Source organism: Salvia hispanica, chromosome 3, assembly GCF_029641045.1.
Source record: "Salvia hispanica isolate PSC_SH4W2 chromosome 3, Shi_PSC_v1, whole genome shotgun sequence".
Classification (NCBI taxonomy): domain Eukaryota; kingdom Viridiplantae; phylum Streptophyta; class Magnoliopsida; order Lamiales; family Lamiaceae; genus Salvia; species Salvia hispanica.
The window spans coordinates 12,030,139-12,049,686 of record NC_142694.1 but is presented as its reverse complement, the minus strand read 5'-3'; the positions used below and the strand labels follow the sequence as shown (position 1 = coordinate 12,049,686).

General features: G+C 41.1%; 2 protein-coding genes across 2 annotated transcripts; one reads left to right on the top strand and one right to left on the bottom strand.

Moving 5' to 3' along the window:
• Positions 1–8,832: 8,832 nt before the first annotated feature.
• On the bottom strand, positions 8,833–12,167 carry LOC125212170 (putative receptor-like protein kinase At2g21480). The gene is made up of 2 exons (XM_048112257.2): positions 11,055–12,167; positions 8,833–10,753 (listed from the first exon to the last, which is right to left on the bottom strand). Exons 1-2 carry the CDS (start codon positions 12,066–12,068, stop codon positions 9,017–9,019), a joined length of 2,751 nt encoding a protein of 916 aa, XP_047968214.2. The 5' UTR covers positions 12,069–12,167; the 3' UTR covers positions 8,833–9,016.
• A 1,738-nt stretch (positions 12,168–13,905) lies between these two features.
• On the top strand, positions 13,906–17,504 carry LOC125212171 (26S proteasome regulatory subunit S10B homolog B-like). The gene is made up of 10 exons (XM_048112259.2): positions 13,906–14,089; positions 14,779–14,898; positions 15,287–15,423; positions 15,526–15,687; positions 15,773–15,859; positions 15,934–16,020; positions 16,108–16,245; positions 16,328–16,519; positions 16,585–16,683; positions 16,976–17,504. Exons 1-10 carry the CDS (start codon positions 13,984–13,986, stop codon positions 17,048–17,050), a joined length of 1,203 nt encoding a protein of 400 aa, XP_047968216.1. The 5' UTR covers positions 13,906–13,983; the 3' UTR covers positions 17,051–17,504.
• The last annotated feature ends 2,044 nt before the right edge of the window (positions 17,505–19,548 follow it).

Genomic DNA, 19,548 nt, shown 5'->3' with positions numbered 1-19,548 from the left:
CTTTGAGTTTGGGTCTTCGAAAATATTTTTGGAAATTTTTGAATTTTTATTTTGTTTGGATTTTCTTTGTCTTCTAAAGCAATTAAACTATGTACAATTACCTTTGAATATTCTCGAATCCCCTGGATCAGTGTGTAAAAACATAACATTTCCCTTGACCCAGGAGTTCATCGAGAATATTCCTTTGTCTGGCTAAGTGATAACTGAGAGCGCACGTAGTGGTATTTCCTCCACTACGCATAGCTCAGAATTATCCCTATAGACTTTCAATCTATGGCCATTAACAAGAAAAGGGACCGAGTTAGGAGCACTTCCCTGGATTTCCACTGCTCCGTGTGCGCGGAGGCCAACGATGGTATATGGACCTACCCACTTTGACTTCAACTTCCCTGGCATTAGCTTGAGTCTGGACTGAAATAGAAGTACTTTCTGCCCCACCTGAAGTTCCTTGACCCGGAGGTTCTTGTCGTGCCAGAGCTTCGTTCTTTCCTTGTACCACATTGCTGAATCGAATGCCTCTAGCCGTAGTTCCTCCAGCTCCTGTAATTGCAGCTTCCTTTCTTCTTCACATGCCACAGACTTCATATTCATTTCCTTAATGGCCCAGTATGCCTTGTGCTCCACTTCCACGGGTAAGTGACACATTTTCCCAAACACCAACCTATAAGGTGACATCCCGATTGGTGTCTTGTAAGCAGTTCTATACGCCCACAAAGCATCGTCAAGGCGTTTACTCCAATCCTTCCTTGTGGTGTTAACTGATTTTTCCAAAATACTCTTTATCTCCCTATTAGAGACTTCAGCTTGCCCATTCGATTGGGGGTGATATGGTGTAGACAATCTATGATGCACGCCGTATTTCCTCATGAGCGCTTCTATAGTGCGGTTGCAGAAGTGTGTTCCTTGATCTGAGATAATCGCTCTAGGAACTCCATATCTGCTGAAAATGTTTGACTTCAGAAACTTGGCCACCTCTTTAGACTCACAAGTGGGCGTAGCCTTCGCCTCTATCCATTTGGAAACGTAGTCTACAGCGACCAATATGTAAGCATTTCCGTACGACGACGGAAATGGGCCCATAAAATCCATCCCCCAAACATCGAAAATTTCGCAGATCACTATGGGCACTTGGGGCATCTCATCTCGTCTCGAGATTCCCCCTGTCTGTTGACACCTTTCGCAGCATTGACAGTATTCAAAGGCATCCTTGTTCAATGTAGGCCAGTAGAATCCACTGTCTAGAACTTTCCTTGCGGTTCTCCTTGGTCCGAAATGCCCTCCACACGCCAAGGAGTGACAATGATGGAGTACATCTCTTTGTTCCCATTCAGGAATGCAACGTCGAATTATCTGATCTGCACACATCTTCCAAAGATAAGGATCATCCCAGAAGTAATATTTGGCTTCGCTTTTAAGCTTCATCTTCTGGGCCCGGGAGGCTTCCCCTGAACTTGGCACCTCTCCCGTGACCAAGTAATTTGCCAGGTCTGCGTACCATGGTTCTGCGTTACGTACGCGCTTTCCTCGATCAGATTCTCCTGGACCTGTTAAAACTAAGACAGATTCCCAGCTTATCGGTCTAGGTGGTTCGTCCATATAGTACAAATGTTCTTCGGGAAAAACATCGGGAATAGCCTCGTCCGTATCTCCTTGATGAATTCTACTCAAGTGGTCAGCCACTCGATTCTCTGTTCCTCTTTTGTCTCTTACTTCCCAATCAAACTCCTGTAGAAGTAGGACCCATCGAATTAGCCTTGGCTTTGATTCTTTCTTAGCTAGCAAGTACTTTATTGCTGCATGATCAGTGAAAACAATAACCTTTGACCCAAGAAGATAAGGGCGGAATTTTTCGAACGAGTAGACGACAGCCAACATTTCCTTCTCCGTAGTATCGTAATTCTTCTGAGCTTGATTTAGTGTCTTGGACGCATAGAAAATTACGTAGTTTTTCCCATCTATCTTCTGCCCTAGGACGGCTCCCACAGCGAAATCGCTCGCGTCGCACATTATCTCAAAAGGGTGATTCCAGTCCGGTGCCCTGATAATTGGTGCGGACACTAGTCTCTCCTTGAGCAATTGAAATGCCCTCTTGCATCCCTCATCAAACTCGAACTCCACATCGTTGTGCAGCAAATGAGTGAGTGGTTGCGCAATTTTTGCAAAGTCCTTGATAAACCTTCGATAAAACCCTGCGTGACCGAGGAATCCTCTAACTTCCTTTTGATTTGTAGGGTAAGGTAGCTTTGCAATCACTTCCACCTTTGCCTTGTCCACTTGTATTCCTCTTTCAGAGACCACATGACCTAAAACAATCCCCTCAGTTACCATGAAGTGACATTTTTCAAAATTCAGGACTAGATGTTTCTCTTGACATCTTTGCAGCACTAGGTCAAGGCTGGCTAAACAAGTATCAAATGAGCCTCCATATACAGTGAAATCATCCATGAATATCTCGATGCATACCTCTAGTAGATCCGAAAAAATACTCATCATACAACGTTGGAATGTACCTGGTGCATTACATAGACCAAATGGCATCCTTCGGTAGGCATAAGTTCCAAAAGGGCATGTAAATGTGGTCTTTTCCTGGTCCTCTGGGTTCACGAAAATCTGGAAATAACCGCTATATCCGTCGAGGAAACAGAAATACTGTTTGCCAGCCAGCCTCTCTAGCATCTGGTCAATGAATGGTAAAGGAAAATGATCCTTTTTGGTGGCTTCATTTAGTTTCCTATAGTCGATGCACATCCTCCATCCAGTGACCAGTCGAGTAGGCACCAACTCATTCTTGTCATTCTTCACCACTTGTATTCCAGATTTCTTCGGTACCATGTGAACCGGACTGACCCACTCGCTATCTGGAATAGAGTATATGATTCCAAGGGACAGTAGTTTCAGAACTTCCTTGAGCACTTCCTCCCTCATGTTTGGATTCAGTTTCCTTTGTGGATCACGCCGAGCCTTTGCCCCTTCCTCTAGTCTGATGTGGTGCATGCAAAGATCAGGGCTAATTCCAACTAGGTCAGAAAGTGTCCACCCTATGGCCTTCTTGTTCCTCCTTATTACTTCCAGCAGCGCACTCTCTTGGTCTTCAGTCAAGCGGCTGTTAATTATCACTGGACAAGTTTCTCCTTCCTCCAGGTATGCATACTTTAAATTTTCAGGCAAAGTTTTCAACTCCTTCTTCGGTGTGATGGCTTCCTGAGGTAAAGGGTTCTCCGCCTTACTTCTTGGCGCCATTTCCTCTAGATTCGCTCCCTCGTCTGGGCTCTTCTCCTGAACAGATCTGGCTGATTGGAATGATAGTGGCTGGTGGCAGAATGCCATGATCGCTTCATTGATCTGATCATCTGTCAAGTCCTGTGTGAAAAAAGTTTCACACCATCCTGTCACCTCCTTTTCTACAGTCTGGCTCAGCTCCGAATTGTCAAACTGTTCCTGCATTAGTTCAGTCTCAAGATATTCTTGGACTAGGGGGTTAATTACATCTACAACATGCAAGTTTTCAACATCAAGCGGTTTTTTCATAGCTTCTTCAATGTTGAAGGTGTATTTCTCCCCATGATAGTCCAGGCATATGGTTCCATCAAACACATCAATAACAGTCTTCGCGGTGCGAAGGAAAGGTCTCCCCAGTAACACCCCACTAGACTCAGCAGATTCATTACCCCTCATTTTTATCACATGAAAATCAGCTGGGTATAGGAAATCATGCACTCTGACTATGACATTTTCCAATACTCCCTCAGGCGATATGCATGTTCTATCGGCCAACTGAATCACTACTTTAGTATCGACCAAACTGACTCCCACCAATTTTTTATATATTGACAGCGGTAGGACATTTATCGAAGCACCTAGATCACACATGGCATGCTCAATTTTAATATCACCTATAGAAATAGGAAGAGTGAATATACCTGGATCTGTACACTTTGACGGCATCCTCCTCTTTTGTATCACGGCGGATACATTTTCTCCTATAACAATCTTCCCATCAGGTTTGGTTTTTCCTGCTATGAATTCCTTGATGAACTTGCTGAAGGTGGGTATTTTCAGAGCCTGCAAAAAGGGTAGGTTAATCTCCAGCTTACTAAATATTTCCACAAGGTCCTCAGTATCATCTTTCTTTTTCTTGGCTTCTCCTCGATATGGGAATGGTTTGGGTCGCTTTACTGCATTCGTGGAACTCCCTGCTGGGGCTGCACCTGTCTCCCTGCTTCCCTCTTTAAGTTCCAACTCAGGTTCTGGATCAAGGAAAAATGGGTCACTTAGTCGAGGCATAGATCCCCTTAAATCTCCCTCCTGGAGGTCATCCTGTATAGGAATTTCTCTGAGTCCAGGATCATCTCCTCGAGACTTCTGATTCCCCTTTTCTCCGTTCATCTGTGAGGGTGTCTCCTCGTTTATCACTTGCTTCGGTCCTTCATAGCCTTTCCCCGATCTCAAGGTAATTTGACTAATATTTGCTCGGTCTGGTGGTTTGACAGTGGCAGGCAATTTCCCTTCATTTCCCCGCATTTCGTTCAGCGACGTGGCCAACTGGGACATCTGCTTTGCCAACATGTCCATGGCAGACTTCTGCTCCTGCTGGGCATCTTGAATTTTGTGCACCACGTCATTGTTAGCCTGCATGTTATTCTGCATGTGTTGTTGGAAATTTACCAGGTCATGCACCATGTCATCAAGATTCCGCTGTGGTCGGAAACCTTGAATTGAACTGGGATTAAATCCTTGATTTTGATTGGTTCCAACCACCTGGTTCTGGCGAAAATTTCCCTGACCTCCTTGATTATTGTTGTACTGGGTTGCTGGACCTGGGTGACTCTGTTGGAAATTTTGATTGTTTCCTGAATTGTTCCTCTGATGCGGTGGCACATAAGAATTCCCTTGGTTGCTCTGGTTCCTGTTGTTCCAGTTATGCTGATCCCCTTGGTTACGGAAATTCCAGTTGTTCAGCCCCTCTTGCTGCTTCCCTGCCCAGTTAGAATTATGCTGTGGTCCTTCCTGATTCCGGCTGGGCCATGTCTGCTGGTTCTCCGCTGGACCTGGGTGTTGTGACTGTGGTTGTTGGTTCCCTTCAGCCCATCTGAAACAAGGATTGTCCCTCCATGGTGCCTCCTTAATCTTCCACTGGTTCCAGTTGGTATTTTGATTACTTTGATTCCAATTCCCCATTGCATTCACTTGAGCTTGGAAATCTCCATCGAGTGAGGGATTATTGTAAAATTGAAGCTGATGTTCCTCTTGACCTGGGTTTTTTTCCTTATCAGTCGACCCAGGGGTATTTTTCTTTTCAATGGCATTTAGCAGTGCCTTCTCCAGTCGATCTATTCTGTCTCTAACCTCTTCTCCTTCTCGTTCCTTAACTGTGTTCGCGGAGCTTCTCCTCATGATAGCACGCGGGCAGTCATACGCCTTCTTCGCGTCGATTAATCTTCCCAGAATCTCGCGTGCCTCGCTTGCCTTATTCTTGGTGAAATTCCCCCCGCTCGAGGAATTCATTAAGTCCTTGGACTCAGGATTTGCCCCTTCGTAGAATAGATAAAATGTTTCAGCCTCCGTCATCCTGTGATTTGGGCAAGCGTCAAGCAGGCCTTTAAACCGAGACCAATATTGGCTTAAAGATTCATCGTAGTCCTGCTTACACTCTTGAATTTCTTTTTTCAAAGCGTTTGTCTTATTGGACGGAAAGAAATAGTCCAGGAACTCCAATTTGAAATCCCTCCATGTGGTGATCGAGTCAGGTGGAAGCCTCAGCAACCAAGTGTTTGCCTCTCCTTTCAATGCAAATGGAATCGCTCGCAGGCGATAGTCCTCCTCGGTAGTTTCGTTAGGCCTTTTCTGGATGCTACATAGCTTACTAAACTCGTTCAAAAACTCATAAGGACACTCATTCCTCCGTCCAGAGAATGTAGGTAAAACGCCCAGCACATTCGTCTTGATCTCAATAGACCGCTGACGTTGATTTGACACTATGGCATGAGCTGGCTCTCCGTCGAGATGTGCAGTTAGCGAACCAATCTCTGGGTCTAGGTCCACTAAGTTTGCCATTACAGACTCCTCTTCCTCCCTTTCCGAATGCTCAGTTTCTGACGACGACCGTGAATCCTCTTTCCCCGATGAATTCCACTCTTCTTCACTCCCTGATTCAAACGGAAATGGATCTACAGTTGACAACCCCGATCTGGTAGTTATGGCGGATGTTGATTCCTTAACTTGCCACTTCAACTGCACGTTCCTTGACCAAGATGGGTTGCTCCAGATTCCTGACCTTGAGCCCTTGCTCATAAACTGCCAAAAGCGAAATTCAAAAGATTAAAACTATTTACACCAAATCTCTAAACACATAAACAAACTACGCCATCCATCCCCGGCAACGGCGCCATTTGAAGAGTTGATTTTCTTGCTTGCTGTATCCTTTCAATTTCTAATTACACACTTCCTAGATCCAGTAAATCAACTAGATCACAAGGTCTAGAGACTCACAAGACTGGAAGTCTGGTCGTTGGTACGCAAGCAAACCTTCAAAACCCTCAACCACAGATACTAAACTAGCACAGGGAAGTAGGGATCGATCCCACAGAGATGGACTCGTATAGTACATGCATAGAGATTTGGAAACTATTTTTGGGTTGGCTGCTGCCACGCATATTTTGGGTTGAGGAATTTAACTAAGTGAATTTGGAAATAAAGTATGCTATGCTAACTGCTAGATCTAGGCAAAAAATGAATTATGTATAAGAACTAAATCAAATCAACTACTAGATCTGGGACTTCTACGAACATCTCTAGACCAAGGAGATTAAAACAAGTGGGGACCAAACTCTGAAAAAGGTAAGTACGGACAGAATCGAATCTGCAGCCTAACTAACTAAAGCATCAACTGAAAATGACTTCATCTTCTTCAACGAACACAAATAAATGCAGAGATCGAGAAAAACAAACTCAGATGTAGATTGGAAACATAATTTTAACGGTAAACGAAACAACGACGGAAATCACACTACTAGACGAAGCAAACCAAGCAGAACAAAATCCCCATAATCTCATGCACAAATTTCACCTCCCCTGTTCAGATCCACACTTCGGATGCTAAATCCACTCCGGATCCAAGCATCCGAACAAAAATCCAACCGAACACAACTTCAATACCACGATTCTCGAATCTCCTAAAATATTCAGCAACAAATTCAAGAGAACATCTCAAATAAACAAACCAAAATAGCAAGCGTCATAATAATCAACACGAAATCCAACTTCATCAAGGCAAATCAAACGTAAACAGAACGGATAAACTGATTCAGCAACAAAACAACAAGCTCGACTTCCAAACGTGAAGTTCGAGACGGAACAGAGTAGTAAACAGAAATTAAGAGAACAATTGTTTCTTCGCCCTCAAGGGACGGTGGTGCACTGATACGTAATTCACGAAAACGAAAACCACCCCAAATTTCCCATTTCCCTAGTGTGTGTGCTAAGAGCGTGACTGTGTGTGGAGTGTAACCGATCTGCCATTCTTGTTGCGCACTCCTTTATTTATAAGCTTCGAGGTGGGGCCCAGCGAGGTATTGATTGACTTGATTGCCCTCAGCTTTTGGCTTCCTTCCTCTAGCTTTTCCTCGTGATTCCGTTCCTGCTCCTCGCTAGATATCCTCCTCCAGCATCTCCTGGATCTAGCGCTACACACACACCTGGCTTAACAAAACTTGTTAGATCCAGCAGAAATGTGATGTTTTTCACTACATAACCAATGCATGAAATTAGCCTTATCATATGGATACCTAATTTTTCTTTTAAATATAAAAAGTACTAGTCATTAAATAATCAAATAAAATTAAAATTAATAATCGTATAGTATCTTTCGAAGAAATATATTATAGATGAAATACCTTATTTAATTCCAATATACATATATTTTTAAGTATATTATGACTCGATTATATATCATATTTAAACTCATTTATTTTAGTGACAAAATTTTGATTTGCAATATGTGGTATGTATAATTGTATCTTAGACGAAATTTTGAATAAAATGAAATGTATTTGAAATTTAAATAGTTAGGGCATCTACCATTGTGGATGGCCGCCCTAAACCTCATCCATTACACCCACCCTATGTATAGTCTGGACTATAGTCCGCGCCATAGGGGGCACCTGGATTATAGCGGGCACCTGGACTATAGCCTGGCCTATGATTATCTAATAGTATTTTTTTTGTTTTGATCCATATTTTCCATTATATAAATACACATTATTTTGTCTTCATTTCTCAGGCTTTCCAATCTCTTTCCCCAACTTACTTCCTATCAAAGAAATTTTGTCACGTAACTGTTGAAATTATATTTTTTAGTATTGCGCGTTGGATCTTTTCGGCTTTTTAATAAACGAAGTTTTCCATATTGTGGTCTTAAATTTATGTCTAAATTGTGTGAGTAATTTTTGTTTCTACTCACAAATTACAAATGTATTAAATTTTGTTTCGAATATGATATTTTTTGGATAAGGACTAGAGGATCGTTCTTCTTTTTTTTTTATAAAGTATATATAATGATATTTTTTTTTAATTATGTACACTTTGTATTCATTAGCCAAAAAAATTTTAGTCCGTGCGTAGCGCGGGTGCTAACACTAGTTTTATTATAAAACTAATATATAAAAGTAGGACCCATAATCCACTATTTTTTTCAACTTACTTTTCATTATATTTCTTAAAATCCGTGTCGGGTCAAAGTGGGACAAATTTTAGGGGATGGAAGTTGTATATGTTGGTAATGTACTTAAACATAGTAACTTATATAAAAACTAAAGATGATGGGACAGCAATGGATAAAAAGATAGTTATAGTTGTATTCCCCTCATAACAATATTGGTTTCATATTGCAATAATCAACAGCTTACACAACCAAAATGGTATAGAATAGATGATCTTTTCCACTTACACACGGCATGCACTGATAAAACCATTGTAGTAGTAGATGAAATAAAATTTATAACGAAGGATCTCGTGACATCTAGCGGCCGTTAAGAGCTGCAAATTGCGCGAACATGGCAGTTCCCGAGTGCTCTTCGATGGCTTGAGCTTCTTCACCAGGAGCTCTACCCTCCTCAATTGTTGACGGCGGAATAATATCTGTTGCAGTTAGTGGCGCAGGCTCAGGCACCACCGCACAAGCAGGCGCGTCTTCCTCTTGTGTAGAGACAACAACGTGAGGCGAAGATGGGGTTGCTGCCACGTCTCCATGTTCCTGCAACCAAGACTCCTGCATCTGAAGCGAATACTCCAAATTCCATAGCACATCGCCCATGGTGGGCCTGTCCACTCCGTACTCCGCCAAGCATTTCTCAGCAGCCTCGGCGAATTTGGCCATAGACTCGGGGCTGATGTGGTCCACCAATGTTGGATCTATGATCTTTTCGAGGAGGCCCTTCCTCTTCCACTGCATTGCCCATTCAGCCAGGTTCACCTGCTCCCTGGGCAATGCAGGGTTGATGGCTGGCCGGGCGCATAGCGCCTCAAATAGCACGACCCCAAAGGAGTATACGTCCGATTTATCTGTAAGTTGTTGTTTCCTGAAGTACTCAGGGTCGAGGTAGCCGAAGCTGCCCTTGACGGCCGTGCTGACGTGAGTTTGCTCGGCTCCCGGAGCGTCCTTGGAGAGGCCAAAGTCGGCCATCTTGGCCACGAGGTTCTCATCCAGGAGAATGTTTGTGGTCTTGACGTCGCGATGAATGATGCCCTGAGATGCGCCTGTGTGGAGATAATGCAGACCACGGGCAGCGCCGATGCATGCCTCGAGCCTCTGTTTCCATGATAATGTGGGAAGATCCTTGCCATAGAGATGGTCTCTGAGAGGTCCGTTTGCCATGAATTCGTACACCAGGATCATCTCAGCGTTCTCATCACAGTAGCCAATCAACGAGACGAGATGGCGATGCCTGAGCTTCGACAAAATCTGGATCTCTGTCTGGAACTCGTTGATCCCCTGCTCCGACTGCGGATTGCCCCGCTTCACCGCCACTTTCACCCCGTCGTCGATGGTTCCGAGATACACGTTTCCGAAGCCACCAACTCCGATGATGCCAGTGGATTCCCAGTTGTTGGTCGCCTCCTGCAGCTCGGCAAAAGAGAAATATCGGCCTAGACCCATGTTGGAAGAGAAAACCTGGCTTTTTCTCGAGCCTAAAGAAGTCTTGCTGCCCGACAAAAAGCTCGCATCTCCCGCGTGAATGGGCAACAGCCAAGAAGAAAAGCTATTCTTCTCTTGCCAATCCCGAGGTCTCTTCTTCCACTTCACCGCCATTGCGCCTAATCCGATGAACGCTCCGAACATCATTGCGAACCCCACTGCAGCAACCGTTCCGTTGACGCCGCCACTGAGCCTTTCACCGTTGACGCCAAACTCTCCATCCAAACTGCCTACGGAATTGTTCATCTTGAACACCTCAATGCCGTTGAGAAGGGCATTTTTGGTGCCCACGTTTTGGCCCATCGGCCCTACTTGGACTGTCAATGGATCCATTTCTGTAACCATACTTGAGTTCAACACGAAGTCCGCGAAATAGGCTGCGGTCAGGCCGCCAGCCACTGTCGACAGATCGAGTCCGGTGATGGCGGGCTTCCCGTTCAGGTACACGTTAAAGTAGAGCTCGTTCACAGCCTTGCTCACGATATCGGCAAAGTGGAGGCGAATGAAATATTGGAATGAGTGGTCGACCTTCATTCTCCATGTAATGTTGAAACTGGGAACCTACAAAAATAATGCAAACATTTAATCAATTTTTTCTTTTGTAATCAATTTGAAATTGTAAATCCTAGATAATTAGATTTAGGTAGAATAAATCCACAAGCTTTTGCTTTTAAGTTACTCCATTCATATCTTAAAAATTATGCATATTCTATTTTAGTGAACATTTTTCTTTTTGATAATATGAGATTTATTCTCTGTTACAATACTTTTATCAATTTTTTCTTTTCTGTTGATCTCTCTCACTTACTAATTGTACATCCCGTTCAAAAGTTTATACTTTAAGGGAGTATAAAAACGTCACCTGAATGTTGGCGTCCGCCATTTGGGTGGCGGTGGCATAAACCATTGGTGGCGCGATGAGTGGCGACTCGCCCTCGGGGTAGGTAATCACGTTAGGTTTAACGGAAGCAGCCGATCCCATGAATTTGGGATCGAGGTATGGCTGATCGGGCTCCCAATTCCGCCCTAGGGTATCATTTTGCGCCGTGATCAACGGGCCGCCAGAGTTAAGACGGTAAGCCGTCTGATAAGCCACGTTCGCCAACCCGGAATAATCACCCTTAGGGAAAACGGCGGCGGCGTTATTGCCGAGCAAGAGATCCGGCGCGGACGTAAACTCGATGGCGCTGACGTAAGCAAAGCTGCCCGAGTCGGGCGTGAAGGCAACCGAAAATCGCTCCGTCGTAACGTTGACGAGAAACTCCCGCATGCTCCACGTGGCACTCGGGGGGTTCTCGAAGCTCTGTATCAACACGAGGCGCTCCGTCGTGACCTTGAATTTAGCGGTCTTGAGATCCTTCCCAATGTTGTTCTGGACCGGGGCGAAATGCAGCCGGATCCAGTGCCACCCGGGTCGGGTCACGTGGAAAGTGTACGTCGCGACGCTCTCGAACACGCTGGCAGTGTTGTAGATCGGCGAGGGCACGGTCGGGTCGGGCTGCGCCGCCGCCGCAGCAATCGGTGTGGCGGTGTAGGCTAGAAATTTAGCGGATTCGGGATCGCCGACGAAGACACGGTTGCCGGTGGTAGGGGTGGGGCTGCCGCAATCGAAGAGGTAGTTGTCCGGCGGCGTGAAGGCGCCGGAGTTGGCGGGGGCGTTGATCGGAGCGGAGACTACGGCGGCTGGTAGGGATATTAAGAGCAAGACCAGGAGGACGGCGGCGGGAGGCCGCCGTGGAGGGGTCTCTTCCATGACGCCAACTGGTCCTCCTGGCGGCGGCGAGGGGCGGGGGAGAGGATGAGAGAGAGGGGGGCGGGAGAGTGGATGTGTGAGAGAAAAATTATAAGCATTTCTGCGGATTTGGTTTGTTTTCATTTTTCTCTTTCTTTAACTTGCCGGAAATTCATCATTGCCTCTTATTTCATTTTGGGACTCCGATCTTCATGGGTTGACGCTGGAAGCTATTGCCATTTTCTATTTTTTTGAAGATATAGGTAAGTTTTATTTTTACGTATGGTTAATAGTAATAAGAATATTTATACTACGAATTTTTAATTAATGGGTTGGAATTCTGTATTGAATTTTCAATACTACTTCACTTCACATCTTATTTTTTAGTACCGTCTTTTGCATGATAGTTGTATACTAGTAGCTAGTATTAAAATTTAAAATACATTCTACGAGCTATGATCATGAAAATTTGTACTATGAACTATACAGCTGAGTGAAATTCAAATAATAACTTGTCGTATAGATTGATCGTGACGATCTAATGGTAGATGTATTATTTTTATGATGAATGAATACATGTCATTGAGTGAAATCTCAATTGTTTATAGTGCAGCAGTGAATACGATAACTTTGTAGCGTTCACAAAATAAAAATGTACAAAAACTATATATTACCAATGTTGAATTTATATATTAATCAACATTGACTTTATTAATATCCTTTAAATAACACGTATTCGACAACAAAATTTTTCAAATTCAAGAATAAATTTAGAACATACTCTCTCCTCATCCTTTGAAAATAGACTATATTAGCATTTTCGAATGTCTCTTAAAAATTAACCAATTCCATATAATGAAAAAAATTTCCCTCTAATATGGCAGGTTCATTCTTCACTCACAATACTCAAATCATTTTTTCTTTCTATCTCTTTCTACTTTACCAATTTTGCATTAAAACTTGTATTGTTTCACATATGATCTATTTTTTAGTGACAAAGTGAGTACTAGGTAATTTGCACAACTTAGCATGCCCGTCAAAATTCAATGTCCAATCACTTCACATGGAATGATATGCTACATACCTTATGTGAGCACCACTTTTGTTTAACGCACGTTTAACGTTGTTCGGTTTGATTTATATATATAGTTATATTCTAAAATATTAAAAAATGTTATTGAAATTTTTTATTTCACAAAATTCATAAAAACTAAAGCTCGATTTGCTAATTTTCTCTATAATTTCAAATAAATTAATAAAATAACGAATCAAGTTTTGATTTTTATGAATTTGGTAAAATAAAACAATTTCAATATCATTCTTTAATATATTAGAATCAAACTAAATATATAAATCAAAATGAACAATGTTAAACATGCGTCAAACGAGAGTGGTGTTTACATTAGGAGCTCACATAAGATATGTAGCATATCATTCTCCTACTGTAGCCGATAAGCATAACAGGGGATGTTGTTCCATACACTAAGAAGTACTTCCCCCTCCCACAATAATTGTCACTCTTTTTAATTTCGGTTCGTTCCACAATAATTGTCACACTTTATTTTTACCATAAATGGTAAGTAGATTTCACATTTCACTAACTTACTCCACTCACATTTTATTATAAAATCAATATAAAAAAGTGGGTCTCATATTCCACTAACTTTGCAACCAACTTTTCTTTACATTTCTCAAAACTCATGTCCACAGTAAAAATGACAATTAATGTGGAATGGAGGAAGTACTATTTTTAAATTATAATATTAATTGTTATTATTGAATAATTGGACGTGTGTATACATTTAGCACAGCAGGGATCCTTACTCTAAAAATATTTAATGATTTTCTATTTTGTTCAATACGATGATATTTATGAAAAGAACAATGTTAAATAAAAATTTATAAGTTTCCAAAAAACCTTTTTAAACCTTAAAAATAAACAAATACTACTAGTAGTACTAAAATTATAAATAGAAGTAAAAAAGCTTTCTCTTTCTTGAGCTGTAAGGCGAGGTGCAGAGATTAGGAAATTTTCGGTATTCGCCTCAGAAAAGAAGCAATGGCAACAACCGAGAACGACGACGCCGCACGCCGCAAATCGGCCATCTCAGATTACCGGAAAAAGCTTCTCAATCACAAGGAGCTCGAGGGGCGCGTTCGATCTGGTTTCCATTTCTTAAACCCTAATTTTTCTGTTGCAAATTTCACGTATCTGCAAACTGCGCTTAATTATCCTACAATTGCGAATACATCTTCAATAATATGACCTTCATAGGATACAATAGCGCGAGCAACGATAATTCGATGCACAAGATTATAGGTTTATGGAATTATCTATTAGAATGTGATTGGGGTCGACCTAGATCAAGGGTTGGTTGGAATTTTGTGGTTTATTAGGTTTAGGAGCATTCTCTAGGGCTTGTAAACAATCGTAATGCACGGATTCACGGGCACAAACACGACTGGATGCATTGCCTTTTGTATTAATAGTTACTTAGTATTAGTATTATATTTAATTTCAGTGCTTTTCAATACTAGTATTAGTATTATATTTAATTTACATGTTTGGAGTGAGTACTTAGTACTTATGCTGAAAGAAGTCTGAGAAGCTAATGGGCAGTTTGGTAGTGAAGATTAATAAATAAAACATGATGAGTTATCTACCATAACTAACTGTTTCTGATTGCAAGAGTATTATGACTCATCTGTATTAATTCTTTTATGTATGTTCATGCGTACTTTATGTGTATATACATGTATTATGCATATAATATTTTGCTTGTTAATGGATCTTTGTTTTCAAGTTTGTGGTCCACTATTTTAATGACCAAAAGAAATCATATGACATGAACAGTAAGGGAGAATTTGAGAGCTGTAAAGAAGGAGTATGCTAAAACAGAAGATGATCTGAAGTCCCTTCAAAGTGTTGGACAGATTATAGGTGAAGTGCTGAGACCACTGGACAATGAACGCTGTAAGACAACTTTTTTACTTTTAGCTTTTGATTTTCAGAAAGACGTGTCTGTAATTTAAGGATTTCATCATTCAAGATTATTTTTCTGACCTTCATCAATGTTGTAGTCATGCTTTATAATCATTTTCATTTGAGAACTGAGAATTTGGAATTTAGTGTCTTCAGTGGTTGGTGTTGTGGATAAATTAACCTAGAATTGCATGACCGCGATGTTTTAAATATTGTATACTAGGGTCATGATGGATGTGCTGAACAAGTTCTCTAAGATTTCTTTGACTTCTTTAGGTGGATTAGGTCACTTTTAGATAATAATTTGTCAGTATATTGTTAATAGTATTAGATTCACATTTATTAAGAAGGGAGAATAACGTCATTATTACTGTTTCAGTGATAGTCAAAGCAAGTAGTGGCCCTAGATATGTGGTAGGTTGCCGCAGCAAGGTGGACAAGGAAAAACTTACAGCAGGCACTAGGGTGGTTCTCGATATGACAACCCTCACAATAATGCGAGCTCTACCTCGTGAGGTACAAATATGTTCTAAAAATTATACTTATGCATCTATTAGAACTCATCGCTGATGGTTCTATTTGAGTTTCTTAGCTCTTACGGTTTGATCTATGTTGCAGGTGGATCCAGTTGTCTATAATATGCTTCATGAAGATCCAGGAAATGTTAGTTATTCTGCTGTTGGTGGTTTGTCAGATCAAATCCGAGAATTGAGAGAATCTATAGAATTACCTCTAATGAATCCTGAACTCTTCATCAGGGTTGGCATCAAACCACCGAAGGTACAGACTCTTAAGAACAAAATCGTTTCTGGTTCTGATGCTCTTTGGTTTATTGTTTAACAATTTTCCTGTTTGCCAATTTTAGGGTGTACTTCTCTATGGGCCTCCTGGAACTGGCAAGACATTGTTGGCCAGAGCTATTGCCAGTAACATAGATGCGAATTTCTTAAAGGCAAAAATATACCAGACCCTCTATACTACAGTTTCATATCCTGGTCAACTTCTCACCTGTTTGTAGTCTTGCAGGTTGTATCAAGTGCAATTATTGACAAATATATAGGTGAAAGTGCAAGGTTGATCAGGGAAATGTTTAATTATGCTCGTGATCACCAAGTATGTATTCAATATGTATACTATTTCATCCGTGCATAAGAGATTAAACAAAGGTGTAACTTTCAAAACCACTTTTTCCTTGTGAAGCCTTGCATCATATTTATGGATGAGATCGATGCCATTGGTGGTCGTCGTTTTAGTGAAGGAACAAGTGCCGATCGTGAAATTCAAAGGACTCTGATGGAGTTACTAAACCAGCTTGATGGGTTTGACCAGCTCGGAAAGGTCTAGTTCTAATTCAGGCAAAGCATGAATTTTGTGTAGAATTGACAATTCAGTATGAATATTGATGCATCATTACATGCAGGTTAAAATGATAATGGCTACAAATAGGCCTGATGTTCTGGACCCTGCACTTCTTCGTCCTGGAAGATTAGATAGGAAAATAGAAATCCCATTGCCAAATGAGCAGTCACGAATGGAAATTCTCAAAATTCATGCTTCTGGAATAGCCAAGCATGGAGAAATTGATTATGAAGCCGTTGTCAAACTTGCTGAGGTAAGCTTAAAATGCTTATTTAACTTGCCCTAAAGTGTTCTTTTGCTGACATCCTACCTTTACAGGGTTTCAATGGAGCTGATCTTCGGAATATTTGTACGGAAGCTGGTATGTCAGCAATTCGTGCAGAGCGTGATTACGTCATCCATGAAGACTTCATGAAGGTAAATTATTTCATTTGACATCAAATCTAGACCAGTTAGAAGATATTCATGGCGCATAGTTAAATTTTACTTGGCATGGAATTCTACATTTTGAATATGTTATGCTGTTATCACAATGTGTGAATTTTTTAAGGGTATATGATCTCTTTTTATCTACTGGGTTTTATCCATGCATAATTTGTTCACGAAGGAGTCATCATACATATTGCATTGTTGAAGTTCTTCTCCATGGACTAATGTGTTCTCCAGATTCTTGCAAATAACTTTATATTTCATTCCTCGAATATCACAGGCTGTGAGAAAACTAAATGAAGCTAAGAAGCTAGAATCAAGCGCACATTACAGTACTGATTTTGGCAAGGAGTAGAAGCCGTGTCCTCTCTTGGTATCAATGCAGTTAGCAGTCGGTATGGCGACTTATTCTCCTTCTGGAAGATCTTTCTTATGAGCTACACGTTTCAAAGCATGATTTATTCATCACTGCATCTTTGTATTGTTTTTTACTTCCCAGCAATCAAATTTCATATTTCGAACCTTCTTATAATCCATTTGATTATGATGTTGGACTTTACATCATGTGTACAAAACGCGCACATCTGTGTGTAGATTTTGTATGCATGTAGAAAGTTGAATGGTAATGAAGCTCATCGGTTGTAGGATGGAATCTGCGGTCTGCAAATATTGAACACATAGCAAGTGTGTCTTTGTCTTGCTTCAAACTGCTGAACTTGTATGCTTGCTGAACAATATCCCCATTTTGTCTCAAGATAATGTATTGAAATTAAGATATTCCACAATAATGTTATGTTAATGTTTCATCATTGAGTTCTTAATAGTAGTACTTAATAGCATGTGAATCAAAGCAACAGCTGAAAATCTACATTCACACGATAACAACGAACATTTACAATGAAGAAGTCATACAGCAGCCACACTACAAATTCTCTAGCAAAGCATAATTGCAAAATGGCCTAAATCGAACAAAACGAGATTGGAAATTGAAGGAAAGGAAAGAATTGAGTAACACTAACGGCAGGCGTTGTTGGAGAGGAGTGTGGCAGTAGAGACGGAATTTGAGGGTGAGCACGATTGATGCGAATGAAGCAGAAGATACATGGGCAGAGAGCTACCCTCAGCTTGCTTTCCTTGAGCTTCTCGCCGGTGTCGTAAATGGACTTCCTCTCCCTCATTTTGAGGTTGGGATTTGGAATTCTTGAGTTTCTTAAACGAAAAGCAATTGGGCAGCCATTAATTAGGATAGAGATTGTGAAACTGAAGCAATGGCGGAAGGAAGGAGGAAGCAAGATTTGGGTGCGATTTCGATGGGAAAAGTTCTCACACTGTTTTGGGATTCGCTCTTGCACAATAGTTTTTTTTTATTTGTTTACAAGAGAGGGCATAGCCCTTAAGAAAGTACTACAGCCTGTCCAGCTCGAACATATGAGATTCCCAAACGATCGCTCAATAACAAGTTCCGTACCCCAATTGGTGGCTCATCATGTAGGTACATCCTGTATCCCGACCTGACGACCAGCTTGCCAAAAAATCTGCAACTGAATTAGCCTCACGATATACGTGTTTGATTACCACGGACCAATTTCTATCACACATACTCCAAATATTTCGAACGAGACTGAAACAACTTCCATCCTCTCTATTCGAGTTAATCATAAAGACCACTGCTTGATTGTCACTCTCGACTTCAAGACTTCGTATTCTGTTGTCCCAGGCAAGCTGCAGACCATCATATATGGCCCATAATTCAGCCACAATTACCGAACGATTGTCCTAAGCTCTTGCACAATAGTTAACTCCATATTTGTTTTCAAATATTTTATTTTTATTTTTTAATTTAGAGTATGAGTATTTCAATTGACATATTTTCATTCGTATTAGTATTAGTATTACTATTAGTATTAGTATTACATTCATAATATTTTCATATGTAATATTTTCATTTCGTTCCTTTATTTTTTTTTAATATCTCATTCCAATTGACATATTTTCTCTTATTTTTAGTGGAGCATCTTCAGTTTTGCACAGAATTTTATATAGCCTTGATTTGAATTGGGGAAATTATAAAGTAGGATAAAAAAATAAAGTACTAATTAATAAAATTAGTAAGGTATTTAAATTCAGTACTACAATTATTCATTTAAAGTAAACGAACATAAACTACATGTAGTGAATAATAGTGCAACTCGTAATATGTGAATTAGCCCGAATAATCAACTAAATTTAGTGGGTTTGAGTTGAAATTTTTTAACTCACAATTAGCTCGCAGCCGTGTGTGGCTGATGCGGAGTCTAAGAGTGTCCACAATACCAGCACCGCAACCGCCGCCGCGAGGCGCGGCACCTTTTGTTGCCTTGGGGAGCGCCGCGGCGGAGGAGAGAGCACCGAGGAGGCGGCGGTGGTCGCGCGGCGGTTCCGCATCGGCCTATTGTGATCCTCCGAGACCGCCACGGCGGTCAAAAATATTTTTTTATTTATTTTTATTGACATTTTCTTAATTTATTTTGTGATGACTAGGTGGACAAGTTTTTTGTTGCTGTGCTAAGTTGGCGGACAAGTTTTTGTGACCGTGGCATGGCTGTTCCACCTTTTTATGGACACTCTGATAAGATGGTCTGATGGGCTTGACACTTGATTCTCTTGTAATAGTTGACTTTATTTTATTTTATTTTTATTCTCTCTCTGCCCTACTTCAACTTAAACATCAATTTCTCCAATATTACGTACGGCGACAGAATATATAGTAAATAGTTTTATAATTTCAAGCTAAATCACTTAGCATAGGGCGAAATGAATAGTGTCAATGTGCCAAGGATAATCAAATCCCCAAACAAAAACCACATCTAAACA